A 22,386-nucleotide genomic window follows, 5' to 3' on the forward strand; every position below is an offset into this window, starting at 1 on the left:
GTAATACTTCATGTACTTTTACAGGTACTGACCAGTTCATTTAAAGTTCTTGTTCTCAAAACTGATATACGTACAAGTCCTCTCAGAATTAAGACTACAGTTTGTATTTTTTTTCTGCCTCAGGTGACTATAGTAAAGCTAAAACAGATTCTCAAGGCAGCTCTATCCATCTATGTAACTCATTTAATTAGGTAACATACACTTGATGTGTTTGTCACTCAGCAAGGATATGATTTACTGTTTGGATAATGTCTAGCTCACCTTTAGCTTCTGCCTTATTCCTCAGGACAGAACCAGTGCTGGTAGGTCTAGTTCAAGGAGTTGTTTTAGCTCCTTTGCTTCCAGCATGCATCCCTGCAGCTGTAGTTCCTTAAATGCTAGCTTTTACAGGGGAGGAATAATAAATGTGTTAGAGAGCCTTTATCCACAGCATCCTTTCTTCAGGGTCAGTAGCAGCAGCTTAGGTACTTTATTAAAGATACAGATACCTTGTTCACATCCAGATCTTTGGTTTTTCAGTGCACCTGAAACAGCCTCAAATTAAAAAAAAAAAAAAACAACAAAAAAAACCCAAAACACAACCAAACAGAAAAAAGCCCCAATAAACCATTAAAGTGTCAGAATTTCCTGTCCCCTTTTTCTGTACTCTGAAACTAGTACAGGTTGAAAGGGAACATGTCCTGTTCAATTCCATCCCTCCAAAGATCTTCCCAATTCCTCCTTGTACAGAGGCTGAAATAAAACTAGCTTATGGTTAAAGTGTAGGTACAAGCCTAAATTTAAGGGCCAACTTTCCTGTTGATTGAGTACCTCAGTAGGTACGACTAGCAATTTGTTCTCTAATAAATATTTAATAACAAGAAATTAAGATCTGTGAAGAGCAAAACTAGTCCCTGAAGCTCAAAAATGCAGCTCAAAAGCTTTTGGTAAACAGTTGTAAATACAGTACATAGTAGGGTCATTAACTTATGTTTATAATTTCTTTGTGTATACTTCCAAAAGTAACCTCATGTTATGCACATTACACTGCAGCATTTCACTGAGGATGCACTGACAAACTTTAGTATGTAAACAGTATAAATAAAACTTCACCAGCTACACCAAGATATGCTATAAACAAACCTTCACCTTAAATAAAAATTTTTAAGGCCTGAATTGGTCTTACTAGTGGAACACTTACAGATCCTGTGTTTTTATATACGAAAACTTACCATTTCCCTGGAGATGAGCACAGCTAGGCTGAACTCATGGTAAACTTACACACTTCAACTGGTTTAAAATAAACAGCAGGGTAAATTTTAGAAGTTTTGATTTTTTCATCTGATACGGTTTCCCAGCATCACGATTTCCTGACAACAGCAACTTTACAGAAAGTGAAACAGGAAATAGCTTGATCCTTTTATGTCAACAGTTCAAACTTTAAAAGAAAAAAAACAAACCAATACAGCATTGTTTGTCTATATATACCTTTAAATTTTTTTTATAACCTTTTGCCATATGGTTCCTTTCTATATATAGAGACTTGCAATGCAAAGAACACCCAAAATTATATTAATTTTAAGTGTTAAAAGTGTGAAAACAGTGGAATAAAATGAAAAAACAACATAATATGAACTTTTAGATGCAGTCAAATAACTTTAATTTCATAATCTACAAATATATGTACATTTTTAAGTCAATTCATCTTCCCACATATACTATGTTCATACCATTTACATTCAAGTATGTTCCCTCTCACAGTGATAAATCCCATATTAGCTCACTTTGCTACTGTCTGCAAAAAGCTGACATGATCTGGAAGATCAGATGTCACTGATCTCTATTTGTCAGTTTCTCTCTTTAGAACATGTATAAAGGCATCTCTTGGAACCTCAACATTGCCAATTTTTCTCATCAATTTCTTGCCTTCTGCTTGCCTCCTTAAAAGCTTCATTCTTCTTGTAATGTCACCACCATGCTGTAAGAAAAAAAAAAAAAAAAATTTACTAAGCCTAAACTACAACTGCAGCTACAGTACTTTCCAGCCACACAAAACTCAAGGGTTTAAAAATAGTCAGAAAGGCTGGTTATATTTTTACAAAAAGATTACTTTATACTCCCAATAGTTTGGCCTAAAGGCCACTAATTAGAAAGAATAAGGAAGCAAATCAGCACATTAATTTGAACAACTGAGTGTTGAACTGTCAGGTAAATACATTCCTGTAAGCCTGGCTGACAGTAGACAACACATTAGATCCAAATCGCCTGGGAACAGCAGCAGGATACCAGCTCAGATACACTGTGGCATCTTGACTAGCACTAGGTGCTTAGGTCTAGAAAAATGACCTAAACCCTTGTATGCTGTTGAGCAGATACCATCCCACAGCTGTGCTTAGCAGAATTCTACTGCAGTTGTGAGAAAGGGACACTTGTTTAATATTTCCAATATGTTCACTTCAGAGAGTTAAATCCAAGCTAAATAAGAGGCGTCACAGTTTTCCAATCACTTTGTTGAGTTTTGTCCTTAGTCAACTATTGCACATTTAAAGCTTTATTGCAATGTATTACTGCAAACCTAAGTAGAAGTCTAATCACAATCAAGTCTCAAAAGAAGCAAATTTCTATTTCCTTCTGTCGCATAAAAACCAGTTTAGGAAACATGAAGTTACCTGTATGCCTATGTACACACACACACATTTACTGTGTGCCTACAACTATTAGAAAATGGTGAGGAGATGAAACAGACACTCAAAGTGTGTGACTGAAAACACCATTACTTTATCTGATCCACTCTTCAAGCTGCAGCAAGAGGTTACAAGAGCTGGATTTTAAAATAAAAGCTAAAAAGTATCTCTTAGAATTCCACAGACACTTAGGAGCACAAACAGAATATGTCTTTGCTGGGTATCTAGGAAGAGAGGGTCGTATCATCTTAGCAGGACTCTAAGGTTTACCAATGTCAGAAATGTGAAGAAAAGAGAAAAAAAATAACCTACACATTTTGCCACAACATTTTTTCTGTAAGGTTTCAGCCTGCAAAATAAAATAACACATACACCTTAAGATATTAGAACATCTGCATGTGAAGCTAAGTACTTGAGTTGTTAAAATGTTGTTTTGTACTAGTTTTGTAAGATGCTTTGGCATTATAACATTTTCAGGTTTTGTATACAAAAGATGAAGTTTTAAACAGAAGATATAATTCACGGTTTTCAATTCTAGAAACATCACTTAGGGCATATAATATGTACATAAAGAAATCACAGTCTTGGCATTTTATCTGGAATTTCTGCTATGACTCACAGGCAGTGTTACATCAATGTGTATATACATGTATAAACAAATTCGTACAGCACCTCTGCCTGAATTCTGACCTTTAATTATTTTACCACTATTTAAATCCTATTTAAATAGCAACAGAAAAATGTGATGAGAAACACAACATCAAGGAAATGGTTTACTTTAAAGAAGCTAGGAAAATATTTTTGTGTTCAGCTGCAACATATTTCCTTTGGAACAGCACAAATCAGCTATTTTTTTGCTGACTCTCATAGCAAAGTATTCCACAACTAGCTGATTTTTTTCAGTAGTAAGAAACTTTTTCCACTGCCAGAGGAAGTGGACACGTGTGGTGGAAGCTACACTTTATCCACTAAGTGCAATTCTGACCCCAAGCAATCTAAAATAAAAATACAATTTCTTTGTATAAATCTAATTGTTTAATCAATAGTCACTGCTCAAATGTGGTTTTTTTCTTCAAGTAGCATATATCAAGGAAAATACAACTTTATAGCAAAATCAATGTCCTGTAATGCATAAAACTAGGTAAGACTTCACAAGTCTGTATTTTACATATCTTAAAATATGGACAGAAAAAAAAACAAGGGGAATAGAAAGGCTTCACTTACGTTTCTCTTGCAATGATCTTCTTGCCAATGGCAGCTTGGATGGCTATTTCAAACAACTGCCTAGGAATAGTCTCTTTTAAACGTTCACACAGGAGTTTACCAGCAGCATAGGCTTTATCACTGAAAAAAAAAAAAGGCCAGCAACACTAAAAATATATCCATAAATCAATCTGTTCGATTGAAGGATTTTAATAGAGGTTTTCCTATTCTTAACTCAGAAGATAAGCTGATCAGATCAAATTTTACGTCTAATAAGTGGTCTCTGTGTGTCACCTGTTTCATGCTAACAGGTGATAAGACTGTATTAACCTCAGAATATAACATCATATAAAGTATTTATAAAAAACACCCTGATTATCCATCACAATGAAGACATTTTGAATACTGCCACAGCTTCAAGTGCAATTTTAAACTAGGTCAAGGAGAATTTTCATTGATCATGGGGTCAAGCCGTCAAAATATCCATATTACAGAATGCTTTCAAAGTCTGGGTTTGTATCATAAGAAAAAAATAAATTAACATACCCTTGTCATCTGCTAATAAAAATTATCTAACTATATTCAGCATCTGCATATGCTTCAGGTTTTGGAAAGAGAAAACAACAAAATGTCTAAAGAAGCTACTAACAGATACTTTCATAAGCCATTAGAAAGAAATGGGTCTATCTCTATAAAAATATCCATATTTAGCAGACATTTTTTATCAACATATATGTTTTCAGGTAGTGGCAATGTGACTCCTTGCTACCTGTATAGAGCAGACAGTTTAAACATGAAGTACTTAAGTCATGTTCATTGAGCATTACAGTTTTTAGAGGTACATATATTTACTTGTACAGTAAGAACAAATGATGACTATCTTAATACCAAGCTTACAGTAATCTCTGTAATGTTTTCTCTATAAATATAATTCAGCATAATTCTTACAGATGCAGTTTTTACAGTGGGAAGACTGAGAACACCTGCAGCAAAATCAAAATGACTGCAACTATGAGTTAAAAAAAAAAAACAAACCCACAACTGAAATCTAAAGCCTAAAGAAAGGCTGTCAGTTTTAGTGAGTAAAACAGTTCAGGGTACAGGTGAAATTGATCAAAAAATACATGCTAAAGCAATAACTAACTTTTGCAAAGTGGCCCACTCCATTTTGCATCTTTTCAGGTAGAATTATGCGAAATGCATTAACTAGTAATTGTATGCAAGACAGTCAGTCCCCTTCAGCCCCACGATCCTTCTGAACAAGGCAAGGGGTTTATTTTCCTATGTCAGCCTTCTGGAGTTACAGAATTCTAAGGATTTCAAGATTGCAGTTATGCAAAAAATATGAAAATATACAAATACTTAACAACTACAAGTGTTTTAAGACGGAAAACCAAACAACCCAGAAAAGTAGGCATTATTGGAAAGGGATGCTGAAGTTACAGAAGGGAGCCTTGTAAAAACTTTGTGAGAAGATAGGGGACAGGCTGGAAACAGGAAAGGCATTATTCTCACCTCTAATGCCTGAAATGCTCATAGAAATGGAATAATTTTAGCAAAAAAATTCTGAGGCAATTGTATCCAGTAAATATTTACATTCTCCTGATACTCTGTCTGGAAACAAGGTAACAACAAACCTCTATGCAACAGGAACTACTGGGAGAACAAAATCATTTCTTGTCAGTATTAAGCATCATAAATTATTCATCTGGCATCTCCTAGATTGGTATGCACTTAAATTTTTCCAGCCCTTTAGAAGACTGGCATTTTGCATTTCTTTCTCTCTGCCCTACATTTTCCACAAAAATATGATATCCAGTACTTAAGCTGAGAAAGGGAAGTAAAAAAATTGCTATTAATTATTTCCTAATTTTCACACTACAAAATGCTTCTCTTTTTCAGTGGTAATGAAGGTGGTCATATGGAAAAATCTTCAGTGCAAATCTTCAAACAGATTTGTCATATTAAGAGTAACACATACACTTAAGAGTAATTTAGAATCATATAAACATTTAGGCCAGAAAAGACCTTAAGATCATCAAGTCCTATTAACAGACAATGTTTTCATTGTTATTCCTTTTGAGTAAGGGATCCAGTAAACCTACTTGTGTATGATAGTTGCCAGTTCTTCAACTGGATTTCCGTTTACAAGAATATCCATTTTGATTAGGTCTGCTGATTGGTAACCTGCATCTTCATAATCAAAACTAAAAAAATAAAAGCAGTTCAAAAATTAGTCATGATCTTGTATAAATTATATTTTGCATTCTTTGTTCCATAGATTTTATAGACATATTTCTTAATAAAATACTTGAACTTTTTAATATAATGGGAGTACAGTTTTTAGAAGTCTCTCAGTACATCTTCACACTAGAAATGTACTGCACGTAATGTCCCCTCAATGCAGAAAGATGTCATGTTGACTTTAAGGATGTCTTTCCAATCTAATGAGCAATTAGAAATCTACATGCTTAATGCAGTCTTAAAGAACCCTTCAACACAGCTTTTGAACACTCAATGTCCTGAATGTCACAGGAATCAAACACCAATCCAGGACTGTCTTCTTTTCATCCTCTCATTTGACAAACTTTTTATGTGACCCCTATTATCACTGTCTCTGACAATTAAGTTTTTCACTTAGTTTCCAAACCAGATTTTTTCTTTGGTGGCTGTGGGCCTTGCTGTCTGTGTGGTAGTTTGCAAAAATTCTTAAAATAGAAGAGATGCAGAGGTGATGTATGCAATAGATAGATGATAGACAGAGATTAGATAGACAGATAGACAGATGGATCTTGTGTGTAAGTATAATTGTGGAGGATCATCAATATCACTGTAATGGGGTCAAATCTGAAATACTAGAAAAAGGTGGGGGGGGAATCCTTCAAGATTATTTCAAAGTACTTCTATCTTAGTTTGATTAATAACCACAGATGTATGAATGGATCCATATAACAGAAATATCATTACCGAGAGCGCTACATACACAAGCTGTATTAAGGAGTCAATTAGGAAATAAAAACTAATAAATAAATAAGATAATTCAACATCGTTGGTAATCATCCTTGAATCAAAGGAAACCCAGCATAATTCTGCTAATGAGATAGGTTCTTGATACACAGGTTAGGTTTTATGTAGTCGGGGAGCTAGATCCAGAGAGGAAATTCAAAATTTCCATCCCTCTGTTTCTTCTACCTTGCCTCTCCGCTTTTGTTTATGCTTTTGCTGCATATATATAAAAACCTGGGCAAGACGTGTCTTACTTACATTTGTAAGACATAATTAAAGAAAACATAATCTTAAAGTAAACTCAGTCCTTCAATCAAATTCATTTTTATGTTAATAAAATAAGTAATGTAATTAGGTATACTAGTTCCTATTGTATAACATACCAGGTTTTGAGCCTCCTGGGGCACAAGCTCATCGCCATGCAACATTTTCCCTTCCATTAAACTCACAAAGGCTCTTCACAAACATCTAAGCACTATACTAGACTATGAATTCATAGCAGCGACCCACAACAGAAAATTTTGTCTCAAAATACACATGATTTTCTTTTTTCACATAATAAAACATGTATGTTAAGTAAGTACTGTTTGTTTTAAATACCACATTGTTTTTACTAGCTTTAAACAATCAATGTGGTTATTTTCCTTTTTCCACCAAGAGCCAGTTCATACAGTAAGTAGTACAGTTTCAGTGATTCCATTGAAAAAAATTGTACAGTGTCACTTCAGACAAGGACAGACCATTTAAGTCTTACTCATATAGATAAGCCAGTGCCACTCCAGAGGGTGCCCTTGAAAAATACACACACTGCCAAAGACAACAATTATTAGGTAGTGATGGACTTTTCATGTTTTTCAGACTTATTTCCATCAATTTTCACAGTGAATCTAATCCATTCAAGGTGAAGAGAGACTAGATTTACAGCACCACCATAAAGGAATATTCTTTACTTGTGCCCTTCCACAGCTGTTCCTCAGGCCTTTCTTTACCGTACCACCCACTTCAGGGTCCAGGGTGGGAGAAGGAGAAGGGAGAACAGGGGAGGTAGTTACCTTGCATAGCCAGAAGACAGAGACTTAAGAGCATCATAAAAATCCACCACAATCTCATTCAGTGGAAAGAGGTATTTTAGCATAACCCTGTTTTCATCAATGTAAAACATATCTTTCTGGACTGCCCTACGATCCTAGACAAATAAAAATTGTTTTAGTTTCCCTTGAAATTTTCTACAAAAAATACAAAGCAAATTAAAATGAACAGCAATCAAGCTACACAAGAGAATTCCTGTACTTAAGCCCCAAAGTAACTTTCTTATTGGTAGTTCACTGAAGTCCCAGGACAAACTGCAGCACTGTAACAAATGAAATGGTTACAACTAATGCTGAATTTCTGAAATCCTTCACAGCTTCTGCTCGCTGCTGCCACAGTAGGACTTGCAGGCTCATCTTCTTTCCTCCCAGAAGGGTGTTCTTAAAGTTCTTTTAGAAATTCTTTTTAATAGCTTTTATTCTTCACTGTACTGCTTTGTATTATGCATTTTGGAATGTTAAAAGCCAAGAAAATATTGTGAAGAAATAATATAAACACAATATGCATGGCAGTTAAAACATTTTCAATTAGAAGTATTCCAAATACAGTTAGACAAATTTGGCCATTGCTATCTTAAATTTACTTTCAGTGAAGTACTGAAAAAAGTACATGGGCACACAGTCAGAAGCATTGGCAGAAGTTCTATTCCCATGAATATACTTCTAAAAAACCAATACATCTTATTCCCTTGCTTCAGACTCCATTCATTCAGGAGACCAGAACTAGCTATGAATTAGTCTAGTACAGACCAAGCACTTTGCTGTCACTGAAATTCATGATTAACTTTTCAGTTTATGGATTCTGTAGTTCAGAATTTTACAAATAAAATGTTAAAAATTATTTTATCTTTCAAAAGTATTCAATAATTACTTCAAAGACACTATTTAAGAAGTAATATCTATTATCATACTATCTTGTCTTCACTTTAAGTATGAGGTGAAGAGCTTACAAATGCAAAAGACAAAATTAAAATTATACACCAACCTGACACAAGGTGATTATTTTCCCAATATATTCCTGAGGTGTTACAATAGTACCAAGAACAGTTGGCTCCAAATACTCTGATACTGAAAGTTTATCAGGAAACTGAGCAGGGTTGATAATAGTAATCTGGTCTTTTCCATACTCCTGAAAACAAACAAATAAACCAGATACTGTAATTTTAAAAGTAAGTAAAATGAATTTGCATTGAACAAATGCTAAAAAATGTTTCAATTGCCTGAAAACATGGTGCATTATGCAACCGAAGTTTAAACCAAGGACGATTTTAGAAGAGATTTTTATAAAACATATAGAAGTCCATTATCAGCATATCCTTAAATATCATCATGCAGAAATTAGCTTTTTACTTGGGAAATGATAGAAATGCAAAAAACCTTTCTATCCATCTTTCCAGGTCTCTCTCTCCCTGTAAATTGAGGATCATCCTGATCCTCTAACTTACTATTACACAGCTAACAGAAGACCTGCTCTAAATATTTTAGAGTTCAGTGGTGGGGACCTTCTTCTCTAAGAACTTTGGGTTCAGGCTCCCTCACATGCTGAAGTGGATTTAGAAATGAAGTTTTTGATTTCTGTGTAAGTGCTTTCATTACCTACTTTTTTGAGTCCAACATCCCAGTAAGAGCTGGAGTTACCCTTCCAAGGTAAAAGGAAGGTTATGCTACTTATTGTGTAAATGCAACTTCCCTCTCCTCCAAAGCAAGTGATTACATCATTCCCACTGACAGGGACCCAACTTCCAGCATTGTTTGAAAAGAATCCCACATCAACAGTCTGGAATCACGCACCAAAGGTGTCAGCTACTTCATTCAGCTGTTATACTGTCTGAGTAAGAAACCAAAACAACCAGAGAGATATAAAAGGTCTATGCCTCACACCTTGCAAGTACAGAAACCTTTCTTATACAAGTTTTTAGTAACTTCCAGAACATTCAGCCAATTTGCAGCCTCCTCTGTCAGCAGGTGCTCTAAGTCTACCTCTTTCTCTCTCTAAAACTCAAACACAGCAATTCTACTTGCACCCAGTTTAATGAAGTTAGCACATGCCCATTTAATTGTGATCAAAAAATCTCTCTTTCACCAGCCCCTGCCAATCTACAGTATCATGACAAGCTATTCCTAGACACGTTCTTGTTTTCTGACAGATGAAGCCTGGAAGATTATTTCACCTGCTTTTAATGCAGTCCAGTAGTAAGCACTTAAAAGAATACAGCAAGATATGTGTCCTATACTCCCATTTTCAAAGTATAAGACATAAAAAGAGAGTGCTTGAAATGAAATGGGAAAGAGCAGTCAACATCCACAAGAAAATTAAAAATTATTTAAGTAATATACTGGTGTTTCTAATGCTTACTATAAAATACAGTACTCACCTACATTTAAAAAGAGACTCTAGATGTTATATTTACATAATTTTTTTAATGAATTTAACATACCTTTATCAACTTTGCTGAGGAAAGAACAGCTTTATATGGAACTGTCGGAGCAGTCAAAATAACAGACATGTTATACTCTTGCTCCAAACGTTGATTAAAGACTTCCATATGTAGAAGACCAAGGAAGCCCAATCTGGAAAATAAATACCCTGTTGGTAAAAGTATTTGTGTATTCCCTAGAATTTCAGAGTGGTCTTTTTCCCACCCTCCAGCAAGTTTACAGTGCTAGTATCAGGCAGAGCAAACAATGTTCAAGGGACAAATAATTCCACAGTTGAATTAAGTCTTCGAGAACAAAAACTATTAATCACAAAAAATTTCATTCTCTGTGCAATCAGAAAATGTAAAAACATCATATGCTTTTGATCTTTATCATTAATTTGAATTACAGCTTCTAATTTTGAATTAAGTTTAATTCTACCTTCAGTTTATTTAAACATGCATTAACTTATGAACGCTTTCAAAAATGAAAGCAGCACAAAAACCTCACCTCCATCCAGCTCCTAAGGCAAGGCTACTGTCACGATGAACAGTTACACTGGAGTCATTCAATGTCAGCCTTTCCAAAGCACTTTTGAGATTATTATATTCTGTTTGATCTATTGGATACATTCCTGTCAAAATAGATTAAATAGATTAAATAGAAGTGATGTGACAGAGAGCTCTAGCTATGGTGTACCTGGCTTTCAAATATGCCACTTGGAGTTAACAGAGTAATAAAATCAGGAATAGTTACTTTCTGCTCCATCAGTTTTAAATGTGAAAAACAACATGAGGATTCTTTATTCCTCAAAAAAAAATTAGTCAAAACATAAAACTGTTTTAGATTACTTCAGAATTAGCATCTAAACCGTAATGGTAGAATCACTGTACTCATCTAATCATTCACATTTGTGGAAGATTCACAGTTGAGTATAACTACAGTTTTGCAGTGTAAATGTATAGACTTTACTGAGATGTTCCCTCAAAGCTAAGAGTGAGTGAAAAATAAAAGCATCATTTCAAAATTGCTTTCGAAATTAATAAAAACAGCTGTTTGTATAACTACTGCCTGAAATAGATTCTACTGTATCACTTTTCACATCTTTGTATGCTCAGAAAATGTCATCTACATCAAGAAGCAACACACATGCACACAAAAACATTTACAAGATTAGACTTTTCAACAGTCACTGAGAGACTGCCTAGTCTCCATGAGACAGTTCAAGTGAGTTTTACACACTGCTTCACAACAGGTCTAGAAAATTAGTTAAATTATTAAATTATTTACAGAATTTTTTATAAAGCCACCTTCTGTAGTATTTGTAGTAGTTACTGAAGCTAGTGGCAACAGCTCAACAGAACTATTCAAGCTCAGAAAGTCAAATATTTTACAGGATCATTCTGCATATTAGCTCTGACAGTTTACCATGTTTAACAAAAATGAAACAGCTGCTAAATTTTAAAAGAAGAAAAACCAACACAATAATTACAGAAACCTAATTATCAAGACAGATAATTCCCTCTTTTTTTTAAATTTCAACCCTTCTTTCCCAGCCATTAAGAGTTTACTGGCATTAGAAACAATAATCATGTTTGTGTTGTATTCATGTAAAATTAGTCAGCATTTATTACTAATCCTGTTAAGTCACAGGGAAAACACAAATCTACATAAATGACACACCTCGGCTAAAATTCTAATCCTCCCAACTCTAAATGTATTTGTATTCTTTTAAAAGCTCTAACAGCTCTTGCTCTTGTCCATGGAAAAAAGTAACTCCACTTTATACTGATTATCTCACCTGCAAAAACCATTGGCTTCGCTGACTTAAAGCCAGGCAAAGGCTCCACTGGCTGTTTATACAAAAACAGTGTGTCTCCTATTTGGGCTTCCGTTACTTCTTTCATTCCAGCAATCAGGTACCCCACCTGTCCTGCATAGCTAAATAAAATTGTTATTATATGGACATGATTGTTGGCATTAGCAGTATTTCTACTATTTTCCTACTTGATTTAGCCCAGCCAGAAATTCAAATAAATCACCCCTAAAAGCCCATATCCAATGTCCAGAAGTGAGATTTAAGTTGTTTCACCTCTGAGTTGTGAACAGTCTCAACTGGTTCTTTTTCTGAACAGTACATTTATGATCCTGGATTTTGAATATGGTGTTGCTCCCAGTTTAAAAGCTGGAGCTAGACCCTTGAGAAGCTCCTAAGACAAAGAAACTAGAACAGTTCCCAGCTGCCAGCACAGCAAGTTTCATATACTAGCAGGATGAAACTAGACAAACACTTTTCATCAGCACATTATGCTAATAGGAGGGGAATACATGGTAAATATTGAGTAAAACACAGTGTACTGGTTTTGGCTGGGATGGAGTAACTTTCTTCAGAGCAGCCTTATGCTGTATGTATGTATACACACTTTGTATGAAGCTGTGCTTTGGAATTGTGACTAAAACAAGTGTTGATAACATACCAATGTTTAGGTATTGCTGAACAGGCCCTCTGGGTTTCTAACTGTGCCCCTGCAAGCAAACAGACTGGGAGTGTGCAAGAGACTGGGAGGTGACACAGCCAGGACAACAGTCTCAAACTGGCCAAAAGGGCAATCCACACCACAGATCATCATGCTTAGCAATAAAAAAGAAGTGTAGTCTTTCCAAGACTTCTACTTGTAGACTAGCAGGACATCAGTCTGCTTGTGGAAAGTGGTGAATAATGGACTGTTTTTGCATCACTTGTTTTTATTACTTTTTTTTCTCCTTCATTTATTAAACTGTCTTTATCTCAATCCACAAGTACCTCCTCAGTTCTCATCCTGCCAGGGTTGGAGAGTGAGCAGGGGGCTGGCCGGGTTGCTGGCTGGGTTCAACCCACCAGACACAGTAATGTAACCTGAGAATGCCCCCAATAAAGTTATTAACATGTATTTGGTTGCAAACTGGTAAAACTTCTCCACTCATTCTAAGTACCTGATTTTCTTCCCACTGCTGCCATTGAGAAGCCAGTTTCTGGAAGCTGTTGCATTCATGGATTTTAAGTTTTCCACCCTCAAAATATGCTGCAGCAATAACTAAGATGAAGCCCCATTCCCTTCCACTCTCAAACAAGGCAGCTCCTAGAAATAAATTGGACAGCTGAATAAGAATAGAACACTAGCCTTTAAACACCTAGCTGTCCGTATGTTCCATGTAGTACAGAAGATAATGGATTCCTCCCACAACAATGCCCAAAAAGCAAACCCTAAAACCTTCTGCCTCAGCGTGCCCAAAATAAAAAATGACACAGAGCATTAAACTGCAAACAGTAATTATTAAAAAAACACACCACCAAAGAACAAGAACAAAAACCTAGACATCTCCCAGTTTTTACCTCTCACAGCGAAAAACATACAGAAATGCAGGACATTGTAGCTTACCCCAACAGATGATTTGTTCCACTGTAAGAAGTTTTTACTTACAGTTTATGTGTTGGCTGTTCCTCTGGAGTCAAAATTCCAACTTCATTAACTTCATATCTTTTCTTAGTGTGTGCAGACACAATTTTCTGTCCTTTTGCAATCTCCCCACCAAAAAGCGCAATGTTAGCTATGACACCTCGGTAGTGGTCAAAGGTAGAGTCAAATACTAAGGCTTTCAATGGCTCAGCAGTATTACATTGGGGTCTGTCACCAAAAAAAATAGAACAATGTATTATACAGTGTGTTTTCATTCAGTATTGAATGAGCAAGCATGCCCACCCCAAACACTTTCACAGAATCATACCAGGTTGGAAGAGATTTCCAGTATCACCTGATCCAACTTTTCTTGGCAAAAACACAGGCTTAACAAGATGGCCCAGCACCCTGCCCAAACAAACCAGAGAGTGTCCAATGGTGGGGAATCCACCACTTTCCTGGAAAGATTATTCCAACAGCTCTTTGTAGCTACTGTTTAAATACCAGAACACAACAAAAGGTCTTCCTTCAGCCTTCTTTTCTCAAGGCTGAACAAGTCCATTTTTCTCAGCCTTTCCTTAAAGGGCAGGCTGCCCAGTCTTTTGATCATCTCTGTGGCTCTTCTGTGGCCCTCTTCAGCCTGTCCATATTTTCTACACAAGAAGGGACCAAAACCGAACACAGTATTCCAGGTATGGACTGACCACCACTGAGCAGAGTGGGATAAGACTTTTTCATCTCTGCTGTTGATACCCTTGTTGAGTCAACCCAGCATGCTGCTGTCTTTCTTTGCTGCAGCAGCACACTGTTCACTCATAGGGACTTTGCTGTCCACTTTGCTGGACCTCTGGGTCCATTTCCACAGAGCTGCTCCCCAGCTAGGTAGATTCCAGCCAGTGCTGTGCTCCTGAATTATGTATTCCCAGGTGCAAGGCCTTTGCCTCTGTTGATTTTCATAAGGTTCTTGTTAGCCCACTCTTCCAGCAAAGTTCCTCCCCCTTTCTGAAGTGTCTATTTCCCCTCTCAGTTTGGTATCACTGGCAAACTTCACTAGGGTACACATCTCAACTTCCAGATCACTTATGATGATGATAAACAGCATTGAACCCACCGTGGAACCCTGGCAGACCCTACTTGTGGCCAGGCTGAAAAGGAGCTATTTACCACCACCCTCTGGGTGCAGCCTGTCAGACAGTTCCCACGACACAGACCCACTCCACACTGTAATACAGTGGTTTCTCCAAGAGTCTCTGAGAAACCTTATCAAAAACCTTAAAGATCCAGGTAAAGAGAAACCCAGGTTGCCAGTGTCACTCACACTACACAGCAGGTTACTCTGCTGTAGAAGGTGATCAGGTTTGTCAAGCACAATATGCCCTTGGCGAATCCCTGCTCACTTTTCCCAATCACTTACTTCATCTGACTTGTCATAGCCCCCAGGAGGATTTGTTCCATACCATTTCCAGGGACTGCAATAAGACTGATGGGCCTATAAATTCCTGGATCCTCCCTCAAGCTCTTCTTGTAAATTGGACATTAGCATTCTTCCAGTCTTCTGGGATGTCCCCTGATATCCATCGCTTCTCAAAAGATTACAAAGAGCAGCTTTGCACAGACACAGCCAGCTCTCCTACAATCCTCAGATGGATACTATCAGGGCCAATGCACAGGGGTCAGGCTCCTGTAATAGTTCACATACCAACTCCCTTCTTTGCTGACAGTGGGTCTGTACATCAACCTGCATTTTTGCTCCCCAGGCTTAAAGCCCAACACTGCTGGAAAAGACAGAGGTAAAGAAAATGTCCCTCTGCTTTTCAGCCTCACTGGTGACTAATTCATCTCTCCTGTTTAAGCACAAGTCACTATTTTCCTTCTGTTTCTCCTACATCTCTCTATAAAATATTTTCTTTAAATTAGATGCCTATTAAGTGTAAAACTACTGCCAATACCATATAAATGCAACTCATGATTTTCTAATTACTTTATAAGGTTAATTAGATACATAATTAAATACAGACTTACGGTGGGATCTTCTCAATGACCTTTTGAAGAACTTTTTCAACATTTGTTCCTTGTTTAGCAGAAATCTAAAACAAATCCAACAACAACTTTATAAAACATGTCTTACACTTATTAATTAAATAGTGTAATGTTTACTTAGACAGTTTGGGTGGCACCCATAAAAGCACTCAAAAGGAGACTCTAGAATGCTCTTACTAAGAAATACTGTTTTTTCTTTTGTGAATGGCAATTATTTTTATGATAGAAACAAAAACTATTTATGGATTGACAGTGAGAAATAATTTAAAATCCCAGATTCCATTCCTCAAAAAATACTAGAATCTTTAGCTGACAGTTATTTTCTCCACTCTTAGAGGAGACAAAATTTAAAGAAATTCTTATGTCAGACAAGAACAGGCAGACAGATAGCACTCTCTTAATTTACAACATGTGCATGTCACTCATTAGTTAGTTATATTATCAGCCATGTTATAAAACTTAAAGATCTTACCCTTATACATTCATCTGTAGGGATATCAAACAGCTTCTCAATTTGTTTTTCAACTCTTTCAGGGTCTGCATTTTTCAAGTCAATCTACAAAACAACAAACTGCTAAATATACAAGCAATCACACCTCCCACATCATCCAGTACCGTAGCTTTCAAAAGTACAACAAAGAACCTTTATGTATTTATGAGTAAAGATGAGTTGCCCATCTTTAGGAAAAGATCAATATTCATTCTATAAAGTCTTCCTTTATTGATTTTGGGAAGGATCCCATCTGTAACCAGTCTAGTTTTGGCTTGTTTAATTAGGGAAAACACCTTTGTCCAAGAGTTGGTAAAAATCTTTAGTTTACAAAGTAATTTGAAATCATTAAGTGCTACCTATACTGTTTATATGATCACATATTAAGTACAATATAAATCTACAAAAAGCAATTAACATAAGCTGAGCAGTAATTAATCTTGTGATACCAATAACACAGCTCTCAAAATTGTATAGAAAGTAATGCTTAGAATTTCATTTAAAATTAAGACTCCACATTTTAAATATTGATATTTTAAATATTGATAAATATTTAAATATGTTGTTTCCTCAATATTAATGAACTTTTAACATCACCAATTCCAACCATAAACCCAGCACTGCAAAGTCCACCACTAAGCACATCCTTAAGTGCTACATTTTTAAATACCTAAATGTATTTCATGAAATTAAAAATTTCACAGCAGTTACTGTAAAATTTTACACACAAAGCAAATACAGAAAATTTCTATTACATTCTAGTAATGTTATATCTAAATCCTATAAGTATTATAATAACTTTCTTTGTTATGTACTTCTCTTTAAGGTTACATTTCTGATCAGCACTATACACATTTAAACAACACAAGTATTTAACAGAAAACACTAAAAACTTTATTACCTTGTTAATGACAGGTATTACTGAAAGCTGTGCTTCAAAGGCAAGATAGAAGTTTGCCACTGTCTGAGCCTGAATACCCTAGAAAATAACATTGTAAAGTTTAACACAGAAACCTTCTCAGTTTTGGTGTGGTTCTGGGGAGTATCTTTAGGCATACTATACAATTTAAGATTACTTTGCTATTCTATCAACTCTTTCATTTAGGAGATGGATAAATAAAAGATAACTGATTATAAGCAACTGCTTTAAAATTACATTATTCTTTTTCTGCAAGGTAATACTTTCATGGAGATAGACCAGGGGCAAAAAAAAAAAAAAAAAAAAACAGAAAAACTAAAAAAACCCCACAACCTAGTTTCCTTCTAGCTTAAGGAAATCCTGAAATACTAAATAGAAAGGAAGAATTAAGTACTACACCTCATTTGCATCCACTACAAGTATGACACCTTGACAGGCAGATAGTGACCGCGATACTTCATAGCTGAAATCTACATGGCCCTATGGAGAAAACAAATGTTTACAATTTCAGGTATTTTTGCAAAGATTTCTGTACAATGATGTTTCCATTTGTATATAAGTTCACCTTACAAAAAGCAATTGAATAAACACAGGAAGTCAGAAATCTCCTACTTTTAACTATAAAGACATTTAGATTCGTGTGATTTCAACACTGTTTATATTTAACTTACTGGTGTGTCAATAAGATTTAAGAGATAGTTTATTCCTTCATGATTGTAAAAGAGAGATGCAGATTGGGCTTTAACTGTAATTCCCCTTTCACGTTCCACTTGAAGTTTATCCAGCACTTGTTTATTACGGTCAGTTTTAGAAATTGTTCCTAAAAATAAGAAAAAAAAGTTTTATTACCTAATTTACTACATAAATCTTGCAAATGCCATTAACTTTTGGTTAAAAGTTAACCAAGAGCAAATGAAGCTTTCCCATACAATTAAGCTAAACAAAGATTTTCAATCAAAAACAAAACAGTGCATCAACTCTTTACATTTGTCAAATGAAGTTTACACAATAAAGTTACATAAAATACTATCCTGAATAAGCAGGATAAAAAACATCACCTAAGAGATTAAGAAAAAATTCCCTTGAATTGTAAATAATCTTGATACTTAAGTAAACTTCCCCTCCTATCACTGAAGAAGAGTGGCCCACAGCTCTAAAATCAATCTCAAGTGCCAGATGAGCATTAGCATAAAGTGACAGACCTGAATTCAAAATCCCATTCTAGCACAGGCATCAGGCAAAAATGCTCATAGTGATACATGGGAGGTAATCATAAAAAATAGCTTCGATCTGAAGTTTCTCTCCCTGTTTTTTTTTCACTCACCCTCAAATGAGAGTCCAGAATTCCCAGGTCATGACAGTCCCGCCCCTTCTGTCCACCTCAACCACCAGCAGTAAACATCATAAACTTAACATGCACTGTTCTAATGGATGACTGGTTAGAATGACAGGAGTGACATCTTGAACAAGGAAGATGTTGAAAAAAGGAACATCCTGAAACTCCATTTGTCTCTTTCCAAAATACTCTTCTCTAATGAATTACACACTTCCTTATGCCTTATGCAGATCTCAACCACAAAGTCCATGTATCTGTAACACTACATAGCTGAGAGCTTAAAAGCACAAGCAACACTAGAAGAGCAAAAATATTAGAAATTTCAGTAACAATCAATGGTACAGAAACTTAAGATGCCACCTTCCATGTCAGGAAAAGGTAATATAAAAAGAGAATGCTTACCTGTAATTTCCAGCAATCTGTCTGCTAGTGTACTTTTGCCATGATCTACATGAGCTATAATACTGAAGTTTCTAATGCTTTCAACAGGATACGCTGCCATATCTAATTTTTCCTGAAAAACAGGAATTTCTTTTCATAAGTCAAGGTTACAGTCTCTATATAGCATATGACCTGGCCTTTAAAAAACCAAATTAATTATTTTAATGCTTTTTCTCTAGAAGAAGCACAAGTTGAACAGAGATACAAAAGCCTGAATGGTCACCATTGTTTAAAATGTCAGCATTTCACTTTAGTCATATAGATACATGTATTCTTTTATCACTAAACAACCATGAACTATGCTGAAAAAAGGTATTATGTTCCTATGTACATCGAGAGCCACAAAACTTTGTTTTACAGTTTCATATTGTCAAACTACTAAACTTAAGGATTAAAAAAACTGGATTCAGAGGGCCATTAAGGACATGAGTCTTCACAAGCATGATATGAATTATCCAGAGACTCAGCGAGTAGTGACCTTATCATAAGGAGCAAGCAGACAGTGAAAAAGGATGCTATAGTGTGCAAGAAGCCAATCCACACACAAAAGTCAAAGCATTTTATTTAGTTACAGTTCTATGCAGAAAGAGGCACTTGGTGGAAAACCCACAAAGTCAGCAAACAACTACCAAAACTTTATACTATTCATACATTTTACCAAACAAAGGCATTAATATACACTTCCTAGAAGTTACATAGTTGTCTTTTAATTCAGATTATGTTGGTTAAATGATTCCCTCACTTCTTACGCTAGTTAGCCAGCATGGTCTCCTTCTCTTGAGTTGGTGGGTTTCCGGGGTCTGTTGTGATCGTCCCCTGCCAGAACTACCTTTTTGCCCAGCCAGAGCCGATTTCAGCACACTTGCCGAGTTGGCTTTGCTAGCTCCTTACTTATCCTGGGAGTTCTGTCAAATGTCCTCTGGCCCGTGAATTCTGCATTCTTTGTGCCGCTACTAACAGTATATCCTTCTCTCCAAGCTCTGTTAACCTGTCCCTAGAACTGAGATGACTGAAACATGTCAAGCCCTACACCTTAGCAAGGCAATTCTACCACGGAGTAACGCGTCCTTCTCCCTCCAGGACGCCAGCGCGGGCTGCCTGGCAATGCCGCGAGTCCCAGGGGGCCGGCAGGAGCCGGCCTCGGGCAGGAGCCGGCCTCGGGCAGGACTCACCTTGCCGCGGCAGCTGTAGGGCCGCCCGCACGCCGCGGGCAGCCAGGCCGGACGGCAGAGCGGGGCGGCGGCGGGGCAGGGGCTCGGCAGCCTCGGCCCCCAGCGCAGGGCCGCCCTGCCGGCGAGGGCCATGGCGCTGGCAGCCGCTCCGCTCCGCTCAGTTCAGCCCAGCCCGCCGCTGCCCGCTGCCCTCAGGCCGCGCCGGGCGTGCCGCGCAGGGCGGGCGCGGCGCCCCGGAAGGGACGGGACGGAGGCGGCGGCCGCGCTGTGACGCGACGGGAGCGCTGCCGGGGCAGTCGGAGCGAGGGACGCTGGTGCTGCGAGTTGCTGCTCTGCTGGCACTGCAGACGGGTGTATTGTGTGGCATGCCGGCTGCTCTGCCGGCATCTGGCTGTTGTGGCCGTCAGAGCTGCGCTTTGTTAAATTCTGGAAGCAGAAGAATGTTGTCGTATTCTCAGATGCGTTTTCCGTGTGTTGCTCTTCATCACAGTCTTTGCGGGTCTTCCAGATATTTTTCTAGCTTGTATCGTTCCTAGTTTGGCGTTTATAGGTGACCGCATATTCCTCTGTTTTTCTTTCTTTAAATTTTTGCATTAAGGTTTCACAGGCCTGGGAAAACATGCAGGCAAGAGTCACTGTTCTCTTTACATATATTGGCGCCTCCTTTCTCTTTTGTTCAGTCTAATTAAGATTTCAGCTGTAGCTATGTAAAATATTTCAGAAAAGCCAGCAGACCACTTAGCTAAGAAAACTGCCAATATTTAATCAGATTCACATTCTAGAGATGTGCCAAATAAAGCAAGACAGTAAATTTTGAGGGCAAAATCATTTAAAGGAGGTTTAATTTCAGGATATAAGTATAAAACTCGTAGTCCTTTTTAAGTGAGAAGGATTTGGTCTCAAAAGGATGCATAAAAGTGATAGGTAGTGCAGACAGCAGGAGTTCCATGTAAAATGACTTAGGATTGTGCAGTGATGAATTTGCTAATGTAGTTCACTGCTGGGCTGATCCCATGGAATTTGGGTAGTAATAGACAAAGACAGTCTTTTGGCAAATTCATGAAAATGTATAGAGAAGGAGAAGTATGTCCCTGAATGGTGAATGAATGCAACAGGAACCAAGAATCCAAAGCCGTGATCCAGAGCAGGTGTATGAGTATAGGAGGTGTATTTGGAGGAAAACATTCTCCCTGCTGCACACAGATTAAGTTTGATGCACTGTAGGTATTGGCTTACCTGTGTGCTCTAGCAGAGAACACCAATACATGGCAATACTATCATTCCTAAAGGGATAATTGTCTTCACTGTCCTAAGGTACATGAATATCAAAAAATCTAAGAAAGTGCTCTGTTATCAGGAATTAAACGAATATGCTTTACATACTGTGTTAAAGAGAGAGCACTCTCTTTAGCACTGAGCAATTTATATAGATGGCAGATTTCAGCAATTCCAGAACAGCAGCAGCAGGGGTAGCTAAACCACATGTTCACACTACCAGGACATGTAGGGACATGCAAAATCATATAGTCTCAAAAATAATTAAAAAGCATAATTCAAACCAAATAGGTTGCACTTGAACTCCATATCTACACCTTAGAGAACAAAGGCTTGTGTTTGCACCACATGCACACTCAGCTGGTTGGATTCAAGGAGCTGTGCTGGAGTAACTGAATGAGGTCATGTGTTGCATCTTCATCCTGGAACTTGTCCTATTGTCATTGAGTGATCACCTGTGGAGTGACTGCTGGTCCATGCTGTGAGACAGGAGCCCTTAATGTAAAGCTATTTGCATGTATTTTAGAGTTCTGAGATAGATTAAGAAAAACTGGAATAGAACTGCATTTCAAGTATGACTCCTAATCATATGAACAAAATATATTAACTAGAATTTCAGATTGGAGGTCCATCATAAGCTAGGATAGAGCACAGAAAAATTACAGTCATCTGTCTTTATTTTCACTTTTCAGCTCAGATAAATATATGAATCAAATATTAAGATTTTTGATCAATTTGAGCTCTATATGCAATGGAACACATTCACTGGAAATATTATAGAATGATGTACACTTCATCAGAATAATAAATATTAAAGTATTTATGTGGCAGCAAGCCAGAAGCAAGAAATATTAATTTTCAAGTGATCATTTACATATCAAAATATGATGGATGGATG

At 36.9% G+C, this 22,386-nt stretch overlaps 1 protein-coding gene across 3 annotated transcripts; it reads right to left on the reverse strand.

Annotated features, from left to right (window-relative positions):
• Positions 1-1,605: 1,605 nt before the first annotated feature.
• GUF1 (GTP binding elongation factor GUF1) lies at positions 1,606-20,345 on the reverse strand. Of its 3 annotated transcripts, XM_053976395.1 has the most exons (17): positions 20,214-20,345; positions 19,003-19,114; positions 17,936-18,084; positions 17,664-17,744; positions 17,247-17,324; positions 16,328-16,411; positions 15,838-15,902; positions 13,840-14,043; positions 12,180-12,319; positions 10,889-11,012; positions 10,399-10,531; positions 8,946-9,089; positions 7,925-8,058; positions 5,972-6,073; positions 3,888-4,007; positions 2,976-3,012; positions 1,606-1,957 (listed from the first exon to the last, which is right to left on the reverse strand). In XM_053976395.1, the coding sequence occupies exons 1-17, from the start codon at positions 20,343-20,345 to the stop codon at positions 1,820-1,822; spliced, it is 1,977 nt and encodes a 658-aa protein (XP_053832370.1). In that variant the 3' UTR covers positions 1,606-1,819. The 3 variants fall into 3 exon arrangements, with proteins under 3 accessions (XP_053832370.1, XP_053832372.1, XP_053832371.1); XM_053976396.1 differs by lacking the exon at positions 2,976-3,012 and having other exon boundaries at positions 1,840-1,957; positions 20,214-20,290; XM_053976397.1 differs by lacking the exons at positions 13,840-14,043; positions 15,838-15,902; positions 16,328-16,411; ... (3 more) ...; positions 19,003-19,114; positions 20,214-20,345 and adding an exon at positions 13,352-13,484.
• Between the last annotated feature and the right edge of the window lie 2,041 nt (positions 20,346-22,386).

The sequence above is a fragment of the Vidua macroura genome, chromosome 4, assembly GCF_024509145.1.
Source record: "Vidua macroura isolate BioBank_ID:100142 chromosome 4, ASM2450914v1, whole genome shotgun sequence".
NCBI lineage: Eukaryota > Metazoa > Chordata > Aves > Passeriformes > Viduidae > Vidua > Vidua macroura.